General features: G+C 35.6%; 1 protein-coding gene across 1 annotated transcript; it reads left to right on the top strand.

The window, feature by feature from the left end:
- The first annotated feature begins 10 nt into the window (after positions 1-10).
- Positions 11-14,626, top strand: LOC125676531 (uncharacterized). The gene is made up of 8 exons (XM_048914385.2): positions 11-699; positions 1,258-1,293; positions 1,475-1,629; positions 11,768-12,037; positions 12,149-12,256; positions 12,561-12,596; positions 12,670-12,753; positions 14,341-14,626. Exons 1-8 carry the CDS (start codon positions 78-80, stop codon positions 14,524-14,526), a joined length of 1,497 nt encoding a protein of 498 aa, XP_048770342.2. The 5' UTR covers positions 11-77; the 3' UTR covers positions 14,527-14,626.
- Positions 14,627-17,273: the final 2,647 nt, after the last annotated feature.

Below are 17,273 nucleotides of genomic sequence, written 5' to 3'. Positions count from 1 at the left end.
CTGTGCATTTAAACTGGTCGAAACACAGTGTTATCAATAATTCGTGAACATAGATAACGTCATTTTTTCACCTAAGTATGTCAGAGGAATTTATCACTGAAAACGACTTTTTATTAACAGAACGAGACGAATCAAGCGATTTTTTAAACTGTGATTTAGATGGCCTAAGCAATTCTCTTGATAATACGCATGTTAAAATTCCATTGGAATATGAAGCAAGTGCGCGAGAAGAAAGTAACCGCTTTTCATTTGGGCATGGTCCACAGCGATTGGCTCCCGGGTTGCCTCCGGGAAAAAAATACCATGTGTTTATTTCATGTTCCTCATCAGATATCGAGGAAGCAAATAAGATATGTGAGGAGTTGGAGAAGAGGTTCTTCCTCAGGTGCATGCAGTTCGACAGAGATTTTGTGCCGGGAAAACTGTTACATGACAATATCCATGCCGAAATGACAAAAAGTGTGAAGGTTTTGATGTGCTTGAGTCCTGCATACATTACAAGTTCCTGGTGTATGGATGAGGCCCACGAAGCTATTCAGTTATCGTATTCCGAAGGGGAGAAAATGAAGATAATACCTGTTTTACTGCGTCCAACTGAAGATGTTGAGCTTCCACCATTTTTGAAGCGATATCGGTATATAAATGCACACAAAGAAGATGACGTACCTGCAAAGATAATGGAAGCGTACTATCATTCAGGTAAAATCAATGTCTTGGTTTCCCTTGCATACAAATCTCGCTAGTTCCAGGTGTTCGTGTTTACCCTCCTATCATCTATGACATGTCCATGGGTTCGTGTTTGCCCCTGGATTAATTAGAATGATCGCTGTTCGTTGTCTTCACTTGTTCATACAGAGTAGCGTGAGTATCATTAAATGAAATGTTACCTGAGAATAGGTTACATACGTTACAAGAGGTATAGAGGGTACATGGTCTAGCATAGGGGGAATTTTAGAGTAGGTCAAACATAGAACCCTAGACCCACTATACACAGGAGCATGTTCCTAGGAGGAGTAAACATCCTCTGCCAACCGGTCACACCCGCCGTGAACCCTATATCTTAATCAGGTAAACACAATTTTACGGGCGTAAAAATGCTATACATTTATCCCCCGAGGACATTTCACAAACTGATACGAGCCTGAATCTCATTATACACTAATATGTATACGAAAGAATCGTATTCATTGAATATGTATATATTTCATGCGAAGTGTCATTGTATTCAATCATTAATCAAATGCTTCAACTTTTCAGGCGCCGTCGATGCAATTCAAATTCAAGAGGAACAAGGTGTGATAATTTAATTATTATTGGGTTTAATAAAACATGCTTGTAATATAATGTATTTGTTTTTATCCTAAATCTTAATCCTATGTTCGAAATAATGCTACTTTCATTTTCATTATACTACATTCAGTAAGTACACTGTAGTATTTGGTTTAATGATATTTTATCTTACCTTTTTACTTAGGATTAACTGCTGAAGAAATCAAGAATCAAAACGGAGCACGTTTAATGTCGAAAACATTTCTAAAGCAACGGCCGTATTTGGAGAAAGGCTATGTTTTTGAGACAGAGTCCTTAACATTCAATGAGAGGGAGTATTTGAAAAATATACACGAAAAGGTAATAGTATACGTAATTGTGAATACAGCATGAACAAATATCTTACATGTATCCATTGATGAATAAAACTCTCTTAAAACTTTCTTTCAAAGTAATTTTCATCACGCTGTATTCAAAGCAATATACATTGTTTTGCTTGTTGTCCGCCTCTCCGACAATTTTCATTTATTATATTATTACTGTGATGTCACCAGCGGGAGATGAAGTAACACAAATATGCAATGTGATTAAAATCAGATCCTTTCATCCGTTCACGTAGATCGCTACACAGGGGAGTCTGATATAACCCATTTAAGGGTCACGTACGTAAGAACTTAAGCCAAATAAATACAGGCAGCCAGATTTTCCCCATAAACCCTTGTGTCAATGTACATACGTTAAAGATTACTGCGTCCATGATCATAGACTGCACATCTGTTAAAACATGCAATGTAAACAATATGTGCAGTCTCTGTGGGTTTTCTTTCATTCAGCTCGTTAAACATCCAGATGAAGAGGGGGAGGGGGGATTGGATAGAAAATTATAATTGACCGACGAAAAATACAATTGATAAACATTGCTCTAAACCTCAATATCGTTGAAAGTACCGATACAGGTATGTGTCAGAAATGTTTGTTTTAGGTCGGTATAAAAGATTAAGTAATTCTTAGACCTAAAATACAGGGTGAAAAGGTTCTTTCGTCATTGGTACCAATAAGTGGTAAGGACGATTTTCCAACCACCACTATATTAGCCATCGTGATAACTATTAAAATCGTGCTCGTCACTATTCATACATGAATCGTAATTGACATATTTGGTAGTATTTTATCTTGTTTTGTTGTTTGTGTGAACCGAATAAATTAGGCATGATTGCAAATTTTTTGAAAATCCTTATCCAAGCACGTACATTTTTATAGAGTGGAATAAACTTCGTGGGAGAGAGATTACTGTGACCTGTTCGCGAATCAAATGGACCGTCATTATCTGTATAGCACAATCTGATTGGCTGATAATTCCCATTAATATTCCAAACAAAAGGTCACGAGGACGCGACCCTCCATTGGGTTACTTCAGATCTTTGTGTAGCGATCTTTGTGAGCGGCTCAAAGGATTTGATTTTAATCAGATTGCACAAATATGGATCTTTCCTTGACGCTCAGGTTTGTAGCATTAACTGTGACGGTGCTTTAACGTTTCAATTCAAGCGGTGACATGGAGGTCATATCGAGTACCTCTAAATGCAAAACGAAACCTACACAAAACGATACCTAACGAAACGAAGCCTAGCAAAACGAAGTATAAAACAAAATCAATCAATCCGTAGCTAAATCTAATGAAACGAACCAAATCGTATAGCCGAACTCTTTAATCATAACAATAAAATGGTAATATCGTTGAGCATCTCAGACCCCCTGTGAATGTTTCCAAATAGAGATGAAATTCGTTCCTGTAATAAAAAGCTCACAAACCTTCATCTGCCCTTCGCCAATATCATCTACAATTGATATACAATCATCCCAATCAGTTTAGAATTGTATTACATTGATGGAGTTGCATAAAGTATGTGATAAAATCTGTAAAAATGCAAAGGATTAAATTACGTTTATGGAATTATACCCATAACAGCGCGTCATACGTTTGAAAAATTCATGGAAAATAGACACTGACACAAATTGCGTTCGATAGTTTTCTTTGTTCGAAAGAAGAGAATACTTTACAATGCTATTTACTTTTTAAACAAATAATTGAACTTTATCTTCACCTAAATATGGAATTCTCAATAAACTACAAAATTGCTAGATAACTAACATATGAAAATTACAAAGATACCACCCGAGACACATGTCATAAACCATGTCTATAAAGTTCGAATTGATGCGACACAAATTGCGTTCGATAGTTTTCTTTGTTCGAAAGAAGATGATACTTTACAATGCTATTTACTTTTAAAAAAAATTATTGAACTTTATCTTCACCTATATATGGAATTTACAATAAACTACGAAATTGCTAGATAACTAACATATGAAAATTACAAAAATACCACCCGAGACACATGTCATAAACCATGTCTATAAAGTTCGAATTGATGCGAAATATCTTCATGACACAATGAAGCTGACTTTGGCAATAACCCTTACACATTATGAAAAGCAATTTTACAGATGCACAAATACGATGCATAAATACTTACACTGTAGTTCGCCACAAATACAATCGATGCTGAAAAGCACAGGATGGCTACAGGAATTAAGGTACCAAACCCCTGGATGCGTAACCTGAACGCAGTTTACCCATGTAAGATTGAGCGGAGGTATAAATATCTAGGTGAGGTGTGGTTGGCTAATATCAAGAGTGAATGTTTTGAAATTTAAGGAAATATTACAAAAGTTTAAGTTCATTGTCGCGAGGAAAATTATTGCACAAAATCGAGAAATGACTGAGGAAATTACCATGGTAGGGAAGTGTTTGAAACGAATGGTGTAATTTACTGCAGATTGTTATATTTATATTGCAAATCACATTTTCCTCCATGAACCAACCAATTTCAGTGCGCGACACAATCCGTTCACATTGACTATGAACGGATTGTGAACTAGCTTAAAGCTGACATGAATTAATAAATATAGTATAATTCTATATGTTCGCCATATTTCTCTGCTAATCCGCCATATTAGTTGGAATTTCTATTGTTATATGTATCGGGGTTCGCATGGTATATAAGGGGACGAGCTTTGCTACGCTTCACTTCACATCAGTGTCTTCGATTTACCTGTGCGGGTAGCTTCGACAGGTAACACGTACATCTCCGATACTAATTCATAGGACATCAAGAAATGAAATCACGTTTTGGAACACCATGCAGTGCTCAAAATTATAATAAACATATCATACAGTAGTAAATCATTCTAAATACATGTATATATATTTGGATAAATATATATAGAATGCCTTTACTTTACGTGAACGTGCGTACATTTGCAGTAAATACGTCAAAACTATACAAAAATGCGGAGAAATATTTCATCTTTTATCTATTGATAAAATGGAATAAGCAAAGAGTATACAATCTATACCATTTACAATTACTTCAAGTAAAAGGCAAAGACATAAATACTACTGTACTTATAAAAATGGCATGTATGCTCGCCATGAAAACTCATCGAATGCGGACGACTATTTACCTGGGCCTACTCGTAATATCTGTAAAGGACCGCAGATGTACGTGTACACTTGTCGAAAATACTCTAAGTAGTAGTAAAACTCCCTTTATTTGCATAATCCATGAAACAAAACGATAAATTCCATTCGCATTCTAACAGTAAACAACATTGTCCATTGTACAAACTGCGACACACTTAGCCCGTGCCGATCAGCTATCTTCAATCAGGGGAAGTATCAGAGTATAATATTTACCCTGTATTGTGCATGAATCCTTATACCATATGATTTACTGGTCAGAGTATTGCAGATTTATAAATCATGAAATCATTTAGGTACCTAAATTTGCATATACAACACTGTGCGAGTGTATGGGATGAGAGAGAGAGAGAGAGAGAGAGAGAGAGAGAGAGAGAGAGAGAGAGAGAGAGAGGGAGAGAGAGAGAAAACAACGAGAGAGATAACGACGAGAGAGAGAGAGAACCGATGATCTTGTAATAATCGTGCTCTTATTAAGACAAATGATATCGTTAATTCAATAAAAAGAGAACAGTACTAGTAACTCAATATTGCTCTCATTAATTGATAATACAGATTTATTTTATTCATTTAATTAAAGCACGCATTAATTAAAAATTAAACATATTTTTAAATAATGTTATTTTCAATTACTTCATTTTATGTTAATTTGGCGCTCAATAGATCTTTTATATCTATGCCATTTTGCGTTATTACATTCTGCGTCGAACTCGACGCAAATTGTACTAATGCAAAATGTAATAATCGAGTTTATCACATTTTGCGTCGTTATCAAACATCAAGGGGAGAGGACAAGAGTGTCTGTCACCCACCTTTAATAACAATATCCATTTTTTGTTAGTTTGTAATGCAAATAAAAGATACATTGAGTGACAACCCCTCCCCCACTTACCCCAGCTTGAAAGTTCTGATATAATAGTAGAAGACACACACCACCACCAATTAAGAAAATGAAGATATGAGGCACTCATAGTAGAGGACTCTAACCACCCCATCCGACCCCCAACGACTGAAGAAAATGAAGTGTAGGGAGGAAATTATTGAGGTAGTCAAAGTAAAAGACTCTTTAACCCTTCACCCCACATTAGGACTTTGAACATCGGACAAAACATCTTGGTTTGTTTGGGTGAATTGTTTTATTTTATTGCTGTTTTCGTTCATCTTTTTTAATTATTATTTTGAATGGCAAGAAATTTTGAAGAATCCAATTTTCCATTTTTTCCCCTGTTGTACCCCCCCCCCCTCATGAAAAATGACGATACATGTCTGGTTATTACATGTACATTTTGTTTTGCAACACATGCATGTATACTAATTGTATGATGCATGTAGAATTGCACCCTTTACCAAGTTTTCCTTCATTTACACAGTGTAAGGAATGGTAAAGTAAAATCACAAAACAAAATGCATAAAGACCAAGATATTTTCAAGCGTAGGAATTTCATTCATGAATACATAAATACATGTATTCAGAAAAATCGCATGCATGCATTGCAGGACTATAGCATTTGTGTGTTTTAACGTTTCTGTAACATGCCATAATGATTACTTTGAGGCTTGAGTGTAATTTATTCATAAATATTTTCATTTCGTAGATCTGGCGCAATGGCCATACCGATGTACGTAGAAATTTCAAATTCAAATGTATTCGATAAGATGTTAGTATGCATAAATCAGTAAAATTCGTGTTGAGCTTTTATTTGATATGATACAATGTCAATATACCGTAATGCATTAGTAGGATATGCAGAAGGCAAGAGTATAAACATTTTCTTTTTTCATTATCAGTATCAATATCTATATGATCACGAAAAAACGTTATATAATTTATATCCGGATTCATTTATACCGATTTAGATATCAATAAAAACAAAGCTGCATAGTTTGGGAGAGGGGTTTCTAATGAGTCTGATGAAATTAAAAGAAGGAACCCAACATTTGCATTCAAACTAGATGCACTTCAAAGTGAATTCATTTCTGCTCTGACTGAAAGCATGATTCTAAATTTGGGAACGAATCTTGCATACAAAATAATTAATAGGGGAACACATAAATTCGAGCTCCTTTGGAATTTAATGAAATGTAGATATGCGCCTTTCTTTCAACACGAATTGATATGTTGTTTCAGGCATGAAAACAGGGGGTTGGGGTGGGCAGGAAGGCTGGTCTGCTTTCCCCACTTTTTTGACAATTTACTTTTTTCCCGTTATTCTAACATACAAAGTCAGTATTTTCTACATGCACAGTTCAAACTAATTTTTTTTTAAATTTGTCATGAATTCAATTATAAGCATCAACTCCTGTAAGTTTCCAATATATTGTCAATCACAAATTTTTAAATAGCTGGAAATTTTTAATGCTTGAAAGCTTACATTTATATAAGTGATCAATTTTCTTTCCTTCTATGAAATGGTATATTATAAATCGAAGTAGGACGGTCTCTCTCTCTCTCTCTCTCTCTCTCTCTCTCTCTCTCTCTCTCTCTCAATGAATATGGACATACAGAGACCGTAAATAATTATGTGGTTCCAAAAGAGACAACAAAACTATATTTTCGTTTATAAATTTCCTTTCATATGTGTCTTTGTGTAATCAACTGTTTTTTATGGATTGCAAATGTTATAAACGCATTTTCACACAGATGTATATTTTCGATCATTATTCCCTTATTTGTATATCCAAGTTTGTATATGATCATCGAGAAATTTTGAATTGTGCACGCAATATATCCAACCAGATATTAGATTCCCCATTTCTATAAACTGCAAAACCTCGACCAGACAAGCATTCAATACAGGAAAAATTTTCGACTCTGACATCTCCCCTGATTGAAGACACACTGTTTGGCACGGGTGAAGTGTGTCGCAGTCTGTATAATGGAATGAGAACGTGTTGTAAAGTTCTAACGAGATACAAATGGAGTTTATCATTTTGTTTCGTGGATTTATCAGAATAAAGAGAATCTAATATTTTCGGTAAGTGCACATCTCCGATACCTGTTGAATAGGCGCCCGATTTGATACTTTTTTTGGCGATTATACCTTGTGCATTGCATATTATGCATATGGCATGCACCTTTATTTTGCAAGAATTGATATAAATAATATATTTTATGCTCTTTGCCTATTCCATTCTATCAGTATGTAATTGACAAATGATTTATCCGCATTTATTTTATTACAAAATGCAAATACATGCACTTACAACTATGCAAGAAAAGCTTCTTTTTTTTTCTTTTTTTTTTTTGCATTTTTGTCTAACTTATCTAAACTTCCAGAATGTTGCATTAGTATACAATCAATATTTTGTAATTTTGAGCAAAGCGTAATGTTTTAAAATGTTATTTTATTTGTTTCTCATTCCCTATATATTACTATCGGAGATGTGCACTGGTCGAGTCCACCTAGAAAAATCACTCAGGTGTGACAATCACATTTGGGGTATATACGGGTAGAGTAAATTAGGCTACCTGAAAGAAATATGGCGGATAAGATGAGAAAGGTGTACGTATTTATTAATTCATGTCAGCTTTAAAGCACGCGTCCGAGAGAGCGCAATGGTTTGAAAAAAAAATAGAACATCTGTTACAAACATCTCGCAAGTCACACCTTTAGATTAAGATTGTAAACTTACGTGGATTATCATCCCAATCTTGCGGTCTCCTACCTCCAAAATACAGTGCACCTTGCAATGTTGATAAAAGGCAGGGTGAGACGAAATGTGACGTCATGTCTATGTGTTGACGTACGTCACAATAACTACTGTGACAGAGGCTAGGAGTTCGTTTTATGCAACAAAATAGAAGCAATGTAAACAAACGGTGTTTTAGTAAATGAATATAAATATAAGAATTGAACATCACTTTTGAGCCGTTCATTGTCAATGGCGCGATTCACAGAATTTGCCTCAAATCCAAATCCGTTCATACTGACCATGAAAAGTTCAAAAGTGATGTTCATTTCTTAAATTTGTTGTAAAATGTACAATTCTGACCTATAAAAGCAACAGGACCCTATATATTTTTGCCATTTTATCAGCACTTCGAATGAACTTTGAAATGTGACGGTCATTTGTTTATAATTAATATAGTTAATTAGTGAGAGGAACAAAGGTTAGTATTCAGGTCGATGAGAAATGAATTGGCACACTTTCCCCTAAAATCCATGCTAACGATAGATAACTCTAATAACAATTTTTACACTGCGCGATAAGAACAATAACTGCTGATCAGATAAAAATGAAAAAACGCATAGAAAATACAATTATTAATCATGGGATATAACAAACCTTGCTATACTAAAATTAGTACATTCATAAACTATGACAGAACTCGGATGCATCTTAGTAGGATGGGGTTACAAGTATAAGTATTCATTTCTTAGTACAGTAAGGTCTAAGATCGCGGAAGATTTTGTCGACAAGTGGATTTATGAACATAGGATGTCCATAGAAATTGTTACAGAATTTTGAAAAACTAAGTGTAAACTTTTGATATTACCACAAAATGTGTCTATGAAACAACATTTTTGTTTGTATTATTCATAAATCTTTACTTGGAAATTCAATGGAAAAGCATTATCCAAATTAAACTCCTTCAGAATGTCCTTTTACTGGTGTGTTTCATGTATTAATGACTGAACTGCATTTTTGTCTGATAATCACGTAATCACAGCATTTCTATGGTCATAGGATACCAAGCTACCCAAGATTTGGGACGCATGAAGTGAGTATGATTTTGTTATGTATGCGTGGATGTTTAGCTAATCGCCGCTGTATCCAGTGTTTGTACCAGGTTTGATATGTAATGGTTGTGTTGTGAACAATCTTTTAAGTGATGGGTGATGAAATCGACGGTGTGAAGTTGTAGCGTGTGTCTGTGTAGTGACCTAGATTGCCAAATATATTGCTTTTCATCATTATCAGGAGTGTAATGATGTTGTTATAGTGGATGTGGGAGTGATATTGTATAGGTTTTGTGCATTAGTTTCAATTGGTTTTGGATTTGAGTCTAGTGTTATAAATAGGGATTTGTTTTTAACTTTTGATCCCTAGTGATGTGTCATATTTATAGGTTATAGACTTTGTATGGGAAAATATGACGACCGAGTTTTTGGCGCGTAGACGGACCGAGCTTGCGAGGTCCGTTCGCGACAAAAAACGAGGTCGTCATATTTCCCATACAAAGTCTATAACCTTTTTATTATATACTTTCAATTTCATTTAGAAACTAACAATAATTTTATTTTTAACAATAACTATCGGTTTAACTGAGTAAAAGATGAAAAACACGAAAAATTTGAAAATTAACGGCGTAGAAATTTGATTGTGACGTAATGTTTGCGGGCCGGAATGTTTCCGGGCATATATCGTGTGATATATGCCCGCAAACTTTTAAAGAAAAAAGAAGAGATGAAATTGAAAGTATATAATAAGTAATAATATTATGCCCGGGTGCTTGTTTGGCAGCGTGGTCGACAATCTAGTTGTTTTGAATGTAGATATATATCACTGTTCGTAACCTTCACTTTTCACATGTGAAGGTAGCCATCAGAAATGGATGCGCTGATTGGATTGTGATGATTTGTGCAAAAGGTGATGATGATGTTCAGTAGATTTGTCCTGCTAGTTTGGATTTGTTTGTAAAACGCCAAGAATCACTGACAATAACCGTTGCCGGTGAAGGGCTGCAAAATTAGGCCTATGCTCGGTGATTACGGCCTTTGAGCAGGGAGTTATCTTTACCGTGTCACACCTGCTGTTACACGGGACCTCCGTTTCAGCGGTCTCATGGAGGACCGCCCTACATAGTCGCCCTTTACGACAAGCAAGGGGTACTGAGGATTTATTCTAACCCCGATCCCCACGTGCTTAACGTGAGAGTGTTTGAGTGCAGCAATAAAAGCAAGCATCTCTATCGAGGAAAGAGATATATTGTTCGTACATCTATATCTTCCGGGATACAGGAATCATAGATGGCTGCATCGTTTTACTATGGTGTTTCTTCTCTCCCATCACTTTAGAGTTTTGTGAACCCCTTGACAATGTAGGTCTTTGTGGTAGTGCAATTGCCTCCGTATGTACTGAGTTGTTGTGGTATTTCTTTTCTGGTGATTGCACTACAAATGTAGCAGACTTTCTTCCATAGTGTTTGTAGGACATTCTGTTTTGTCAGAGGAGATCCTACCCCAGTACCTTAGAGAAAGTCTATATTCAAAGATCATTGACCACTTGTACGTTAAAAGGATATTCTAAACAAGCAAATTTCGTACTATATTTGATTTCACGTATTGTAACCTTTTGAAATTTGTATAATATTCTCCGTTGCTTTTCCTTTGAGACATTATCACATATGTTACAGTACAGAAAAGGACAGAACACGTGGCGAGGTCACTGTTATACATAAACGCATCTCCTAGGTAGTATGTAGTGAGCATAATTGGTCACGTCATCCATAAGGAAAGATAATGATCCTGGACGCTATTGTTTATTACATGAAGCGATTTTCTGGTTGTTGACTAAATATTCAGGGGCGGATCCAGGAATTGCGGTTACGGAGACGCCTTCAGAACCCCCAGTGGGTCCAGGACGAAGTCCTGGTGGGGGCACAGGGGGCTTTGCACCCTGAAGCTCCTGGATTTTACAGATTGTATAGGGGTTGAAATATGTCTCCTATTTAGTCATTTGTACTATTTTCTATCATTCTTACTAAAGTGAAATTGATAAAATGACGCAAACATTAAGGGTTTTGGGGGGGAAATATTTTTTTCTTGGAATGAAAGAACTTGTTGCTTCTTTTATCGTTTAGGACATTGTTCTAAACAAGATATCACGAGTTTAAGGGGGTAGGCGCAGTCACACACACACACCCCCCGCAACCTTTAAGTCCGCAACTAATAATGGGTCTTCAAACATAGTAAGTCATTGATATATTTTTTTTTTTACATTTATTTCCAGTTTGAGGAACAATTTGAGGCAGCTGCTTCTTTTCTGGCAAGCCAATGGCTTCTAAGATTCTACAAGGTTTTCGTCATAAAGTTTTTCACTATAACTGTGGGTGGATTGTTGACAGCTTTAACAGTTTCATCGATAATGACATTCTACATTGCTGCTGCACTGTTTGGTTATGAGATGACTTTCCCCTACGAAATTGCTCCGTTCATAACACCTATGGTGATTTTGGAATGGTGTATATTTGTTTTCATAATTTTTGTATTGCGAAAAAAGGTTAGTATCAGTATATACAACATACTAGTATTCCATAGTTATTTTTAAAAAATGAGTTATTATGTGATTGAAAAATAATATGATTTGTTGATTGCTTGATTAATTCTTCAGATGACAGTTGCTGTACGAAGAAAGTTGTGGCACAAAGTCAACAAAAAATACTTTCGAGAAACAAAATGTCTTATTGTATATAATGACACGGACGTCCGCCAACCTTTCGTATCCTTATTTATACGGAATATGTTTTACTTTACATATGCATGATATCTTAACCTTTTAAAATAATATATTTTCGATTGTTTTCTCTATGATTATTAATTTATAATTAACTTTTGCTGGAAGGACTAACTTTTACAGTCAACGATTGGCTTCAAATAACACCAACATAATATACGGAAACCTTTTCATGACATACACTGTATCCGTATACATGCATTAAGTGATGAACCGATGTAATGCACAGTAATGTCCAAGTTATCATGGAATGGCATTATCGTGACAGTTTCCTTCATTATAACTTCAGATGATGGTCATTCGCTACAATACAACACCGTGTCAGGTAATCTCTGTTTTTATCTGGAAGCTTGATGGCTGTTATTGAATAGTGTACATACCCTCAATCTCTTTTTCAGAGATATCTAGCCATTCTCCTCGAAAGGAAATACTTCCAGCTAGAAGACAGGAAACAATACCATCTGGATGATGACGAAATTAAGGTAACTTTTGAAACGCATATTGTTGATATTGAAAAGTGTCAGTAAAGGAATTCAAGTACTCGGGAATTTCTGATCCTTACCGCCATTGACAAAAACTCTGGGATCATTAAGGCTACGAAGCTCCTTTAGTATATATGTAGCTCTCCCACGATGTAAATCTGTCTTGACATCAAGAGGTCTCCTTATTTTCCCAGCTTCTTTATAAATTGAAATTTTAAAACAAATCATAGCACAAAACCGCATTGTTAACATTGGAACATCATTTAACATTGTGCAGAAATGCTAAGGATAAATCCGAAATAATTATATATCAAATGTTACACCCATGACATCGTCGCAAGCCACGCCTATTGTTTCCGTTTGTGGCTGTGTGATTAAAAAATCCTCGACTTCATAAAAGTATATGTTCATTAGTCAATCAATCGGTGAACTTCAATGATTTTTTTTTTTGGTTGAAAGAAAATCATTCGGAGGTCATTCCGTGCTCGAAGCGGAAAAATCCGAGGATTGCCGATTGAGAACATACTGAACACCTTTAGCTGTTGTTACTAATGGACACTTCTTTGTTGACTTCACTGGTGTATTAAATTTACTATATAATATGCGTAACCATGCCGCTCTCTTTAGATGTGTATCCGATCAACTCTAGTCCCCATCCACTTTACCCCGAATTTCCTCATCAAATTTGAGAATACGATGAAGTTTATTAACACAGAATTAACAAGCATAACAACTGCTCTTAATGCGAATTTCATTTAATGAATACTTAAAAACTTTGCTTGCTTGTGTAAACAGACATTTGTAGCCTTTTTGTCCGTTATTACTAGTAAACTGCATGTTTTAGTTCTTGGTACAACCATCAAAATATTGGAAATATGTTATTGTGACTGTGATTAGTCAAAAAACTTGTGTCATTTCATAAATATTCATGAAAATCGAGGTTTTTGCTGATCATGCAGCCACGGTTTGAAGTATGGTAGGTACTACCAGACTCAGTAGCCGTGGCTAACGACGATGTACTCATGGCTACCATTGCAAAGAAGATCATGCAAAAGAGGAATAGTTGAGGAAGAACTTTCTTTTTATAATATGGGAATGGTAATTTAATGGGCATTGTGGTTTATGTTGAGCTTCTTAGGCTACATTTATTTCGAATGCAATGTTAAGTTTACATTAAATAGTAGATTTTCATATGTATTATATGTAAGTGTTAGTCCAGTGTTCTCTATATGTGGAATGAAGACTACTGTTACACAGGATGATTGTATACATTAGGACATAACATGACTATAATATGGATGTGCTAAACAATTGTAAACTATAATTACAATATGACGGAGTTACAAATTGTTTTACTGTACCACTCACTTCTATTCCTTGTATGGTAATGCCAATACTAATGAAAATGCTTTGACAAATTGCTGTAATAATCAATTCCTTTTTCATAATCTTTGTCTTTCAAGACGAATTATTTTCTTCTTTAGTGACTCGAATTATCCATTGTAGTGTCTATGCGGCTATATTTTTACTAGAATGATTGCTTTCGAAATATTTAAACGCAGTTTCTCTTAACTTGTACAATTACAGAATATGGCTGCAGAAAGAATTGAGGAAAAATTGGAGCTGTTACAAACTTCTGGACATTTGGCGCACTGGTTCCCGCTGGATGTGCACGATTACAATCGCCATAACACTTGGCTACGAAAACAATGTCTCTGTCAGATGCTGGAGAAAAACATCATCGAAAGGAAAGTACCGATAATTACCGTGTGACAAAAGACCTGTCCAAGACTAAAATGTCTGAAAATTAACAAAAATGATCAAATAATCAAAACCAAATATATGTACTGTGATTAAACATCTTTCAACTAAACAGCGTTGTCATTGGAATTTCTCAACTTTTAATAAATTTGAAATTGCGAAACCTTTCTCAAATCTACAACATCAAAACGTAAGACTTTTCAACACTTTACATAATCATTCCTCACAATGAATTAAAGACTAAACTTTTTTGACATCATAAGAGAGTTGAGCATATGACTAAATTTTGCAGCCCTTCATCGGCAATGGTGATGTCTCCATATGAGTGAAAGATTCTTGAAAGAGACGTTAAACAGTATATGCAATGAATCTAAATCGAACAGTCTGTTGGAATTCCCATGGGTACGAATTCTGCTACTTTGTTAGCTGATCTATTTCATATTCTTATGAAGCAGAGTTTATTTAAAAGCTTCTACATGAGAAGGAAAAACCCATTGCTATGCCTTCAGCTCCACATTTAGATAGATCGACAACGTTAACAATAGTGATATTCATTCATATGTCGATTCGATATATCCATGTGAACTCGAGATAAAAGGCATCACGGATCCCTCAACATCTGTTTCGTACTTATATATTTTAATGAAAATGGATATTAACGGCAAAATTACAACTCGGGTTTTTGACAAATGGGATGATTTCAGCTTCACCATCATCAGATTCCCACATTTATGTAGCAATATTCCATTATCACCTGTATATGGTGTTTATGTCTCTCAAATGATTCGATATGCAAGAACTTTTTCTGTATATAATCAGTTTTAAATCGAGGCAAACTACTGACAAACAAGTTGATGTTACAGGGATTTCAACAGTATTGTTTAAAGTCAACATTTCATAAATTTTATGGTCGTTATAACGATTTAGTTTGCCCATATCACATACCATTTGGTCAAATGTTGCCTGAAGTGTTTCATATCGATTGTTAAGCCGTTATTGGACACTGAGTTTGACTACAGATTACTCCTTTTACCTGATCAAGACAGGGCTGAGCTGATAGATACCAATAAATCGCGCACAACGTCTGACAGTGTACCATACATAGGGAAACGGAACGTACTAGTGTTTTACTGCACTTTATCAAACATGTTAGGAACTCTAGAGAATGCCCAAAAGAACAAGAGGCCCATGGGCCACATCGCTCACATGCATCACCTTGGTCCATATCAGAAGATTTTCCATATATATTTGCATGTAAAACCGTAGTCCCTATTATGGCCCCAAACCTACACCTGGAGGCCATGGCTTTTGCAAACTTGAATCTACACTATGTCAAAAACTTTTCATGTAAATGTGAACTTCTTTGGTCTAATGGTTCTTGAGAAGAAGATTTTAAAGAGTTTCCCTATATATTTGTGTGTAAAACTTTGATCCCCTATTGTGGCCCCATCCAACCCCAGGGGGCCATGATTTTAACAAACCTAAATCTGCACTATATCAGAAAGCTTTGATATAAATCTCAGCTTTTCTGGCTCAGTGGTTCTTGGGAAGAAGATTGTTAAAGATTTTTCCTATATATTTGTATGTAAAACTTTGATCCCCTTTTGTGGCCCCATCCGACCCCGGGGCCATGATTTTAACAATTTAGAATCTGCACTATATCAGGAAGCTTTCATATAAATCTCAGCTTTTCTGGCTCAATGGTTCTTGGGAAGAAGATTTTTAAAGATTTCTCCTATATATTTGTATGTAAAACTTTGATCCCCTATTGTGGCTCCATCCGACCTCTGGGGCATGATTTTAACAATTTAGAATCTGTACTATATCAGGAAGCTTTCATATAAATCTCAGCTTTTCTGGCTCAGTGGTTCTTGGGAAGAAGATTGTTAAAGATTTTTCCTATATATTTGTATGTAAGACTTTGAATCCTTATTGTGGCCCCATCCAACCCCCGGGGCCATGATTTTAACAAATTAAAATCTGCTCTACCTAATAAAGCTTATCTATAAATTTAATCTTTTCTGGCCCAGTGGTTCTTGAGAAGTAGATTTTTTAATGACCCTACTCTATTTTAACATTTTTTTGATTATCTCCTCTTGGAAGGTGACCAGGCCCTTAATTTTAACAATGTAGAATTCCCTTTACCTAAGAATGTTTTGTGCCAACTTTGGTTGAAATTGGCCCAGTGGTTTTTGAGAAGTCAAAAATGTTAAAAGTTTACAGACGGACGGACGCCGGAATACGAGTGATCAGAATAGCTCGCTTGAGCTTTTAGCTTAGGTGAGCTAAAAACTGGAGGAAATATATTGCACCTCTGGCCTTCTACTATAACAGCACCAAGTATTATTGTACAATGTATACCCGTTACATGCTGATTTGTGCGAGATATCCGTGATTTATTGATTTATTGGAGTTTTACGCTGTTTTGGCAATGTTTCAGCCATTTTACGGCGGTTAACTAATTGATTATATTTGGTTGTGAGTGTTTGAGTTTCCCTGATGGCCCCCAGTGAGCCTACTCTTTTTCGAACATCAGGAAAACGATATTTTGCGTGCCAAGGGGGGTTGTGATCATGGTTATGTTGCCAGTTGGATTAAGGAAACAGTAGAAATTGACATACTATATCAGTAACCTTAGGGAAAGGCTTGAATATGCTCACCAGAAGGCAGCAAAGATATCAAAACAACAAATGAGAAACAGAATAGAGTATGATGTGAAAGCTAAAGCATCCATTTGTTTATGGGACAAAGTGTTGGTA

The sequence above is a fragment of the Ostrea edulis genome, chromosome 3 (genome assembly GCF_947568905.1).
Source record: "Ostrea edulis chromosome 3, xbOstEdul1.1, whole genome shotgun sequence".
NCBI lineage: Eukaryota > Metazoa > Mollusca > Bivalvia > Ostreida > Ostreidae > Ostrea > Ostrea edulis.
This window is presented reverse-complemented; position numbering and strand designations above follow the sequence as displayed.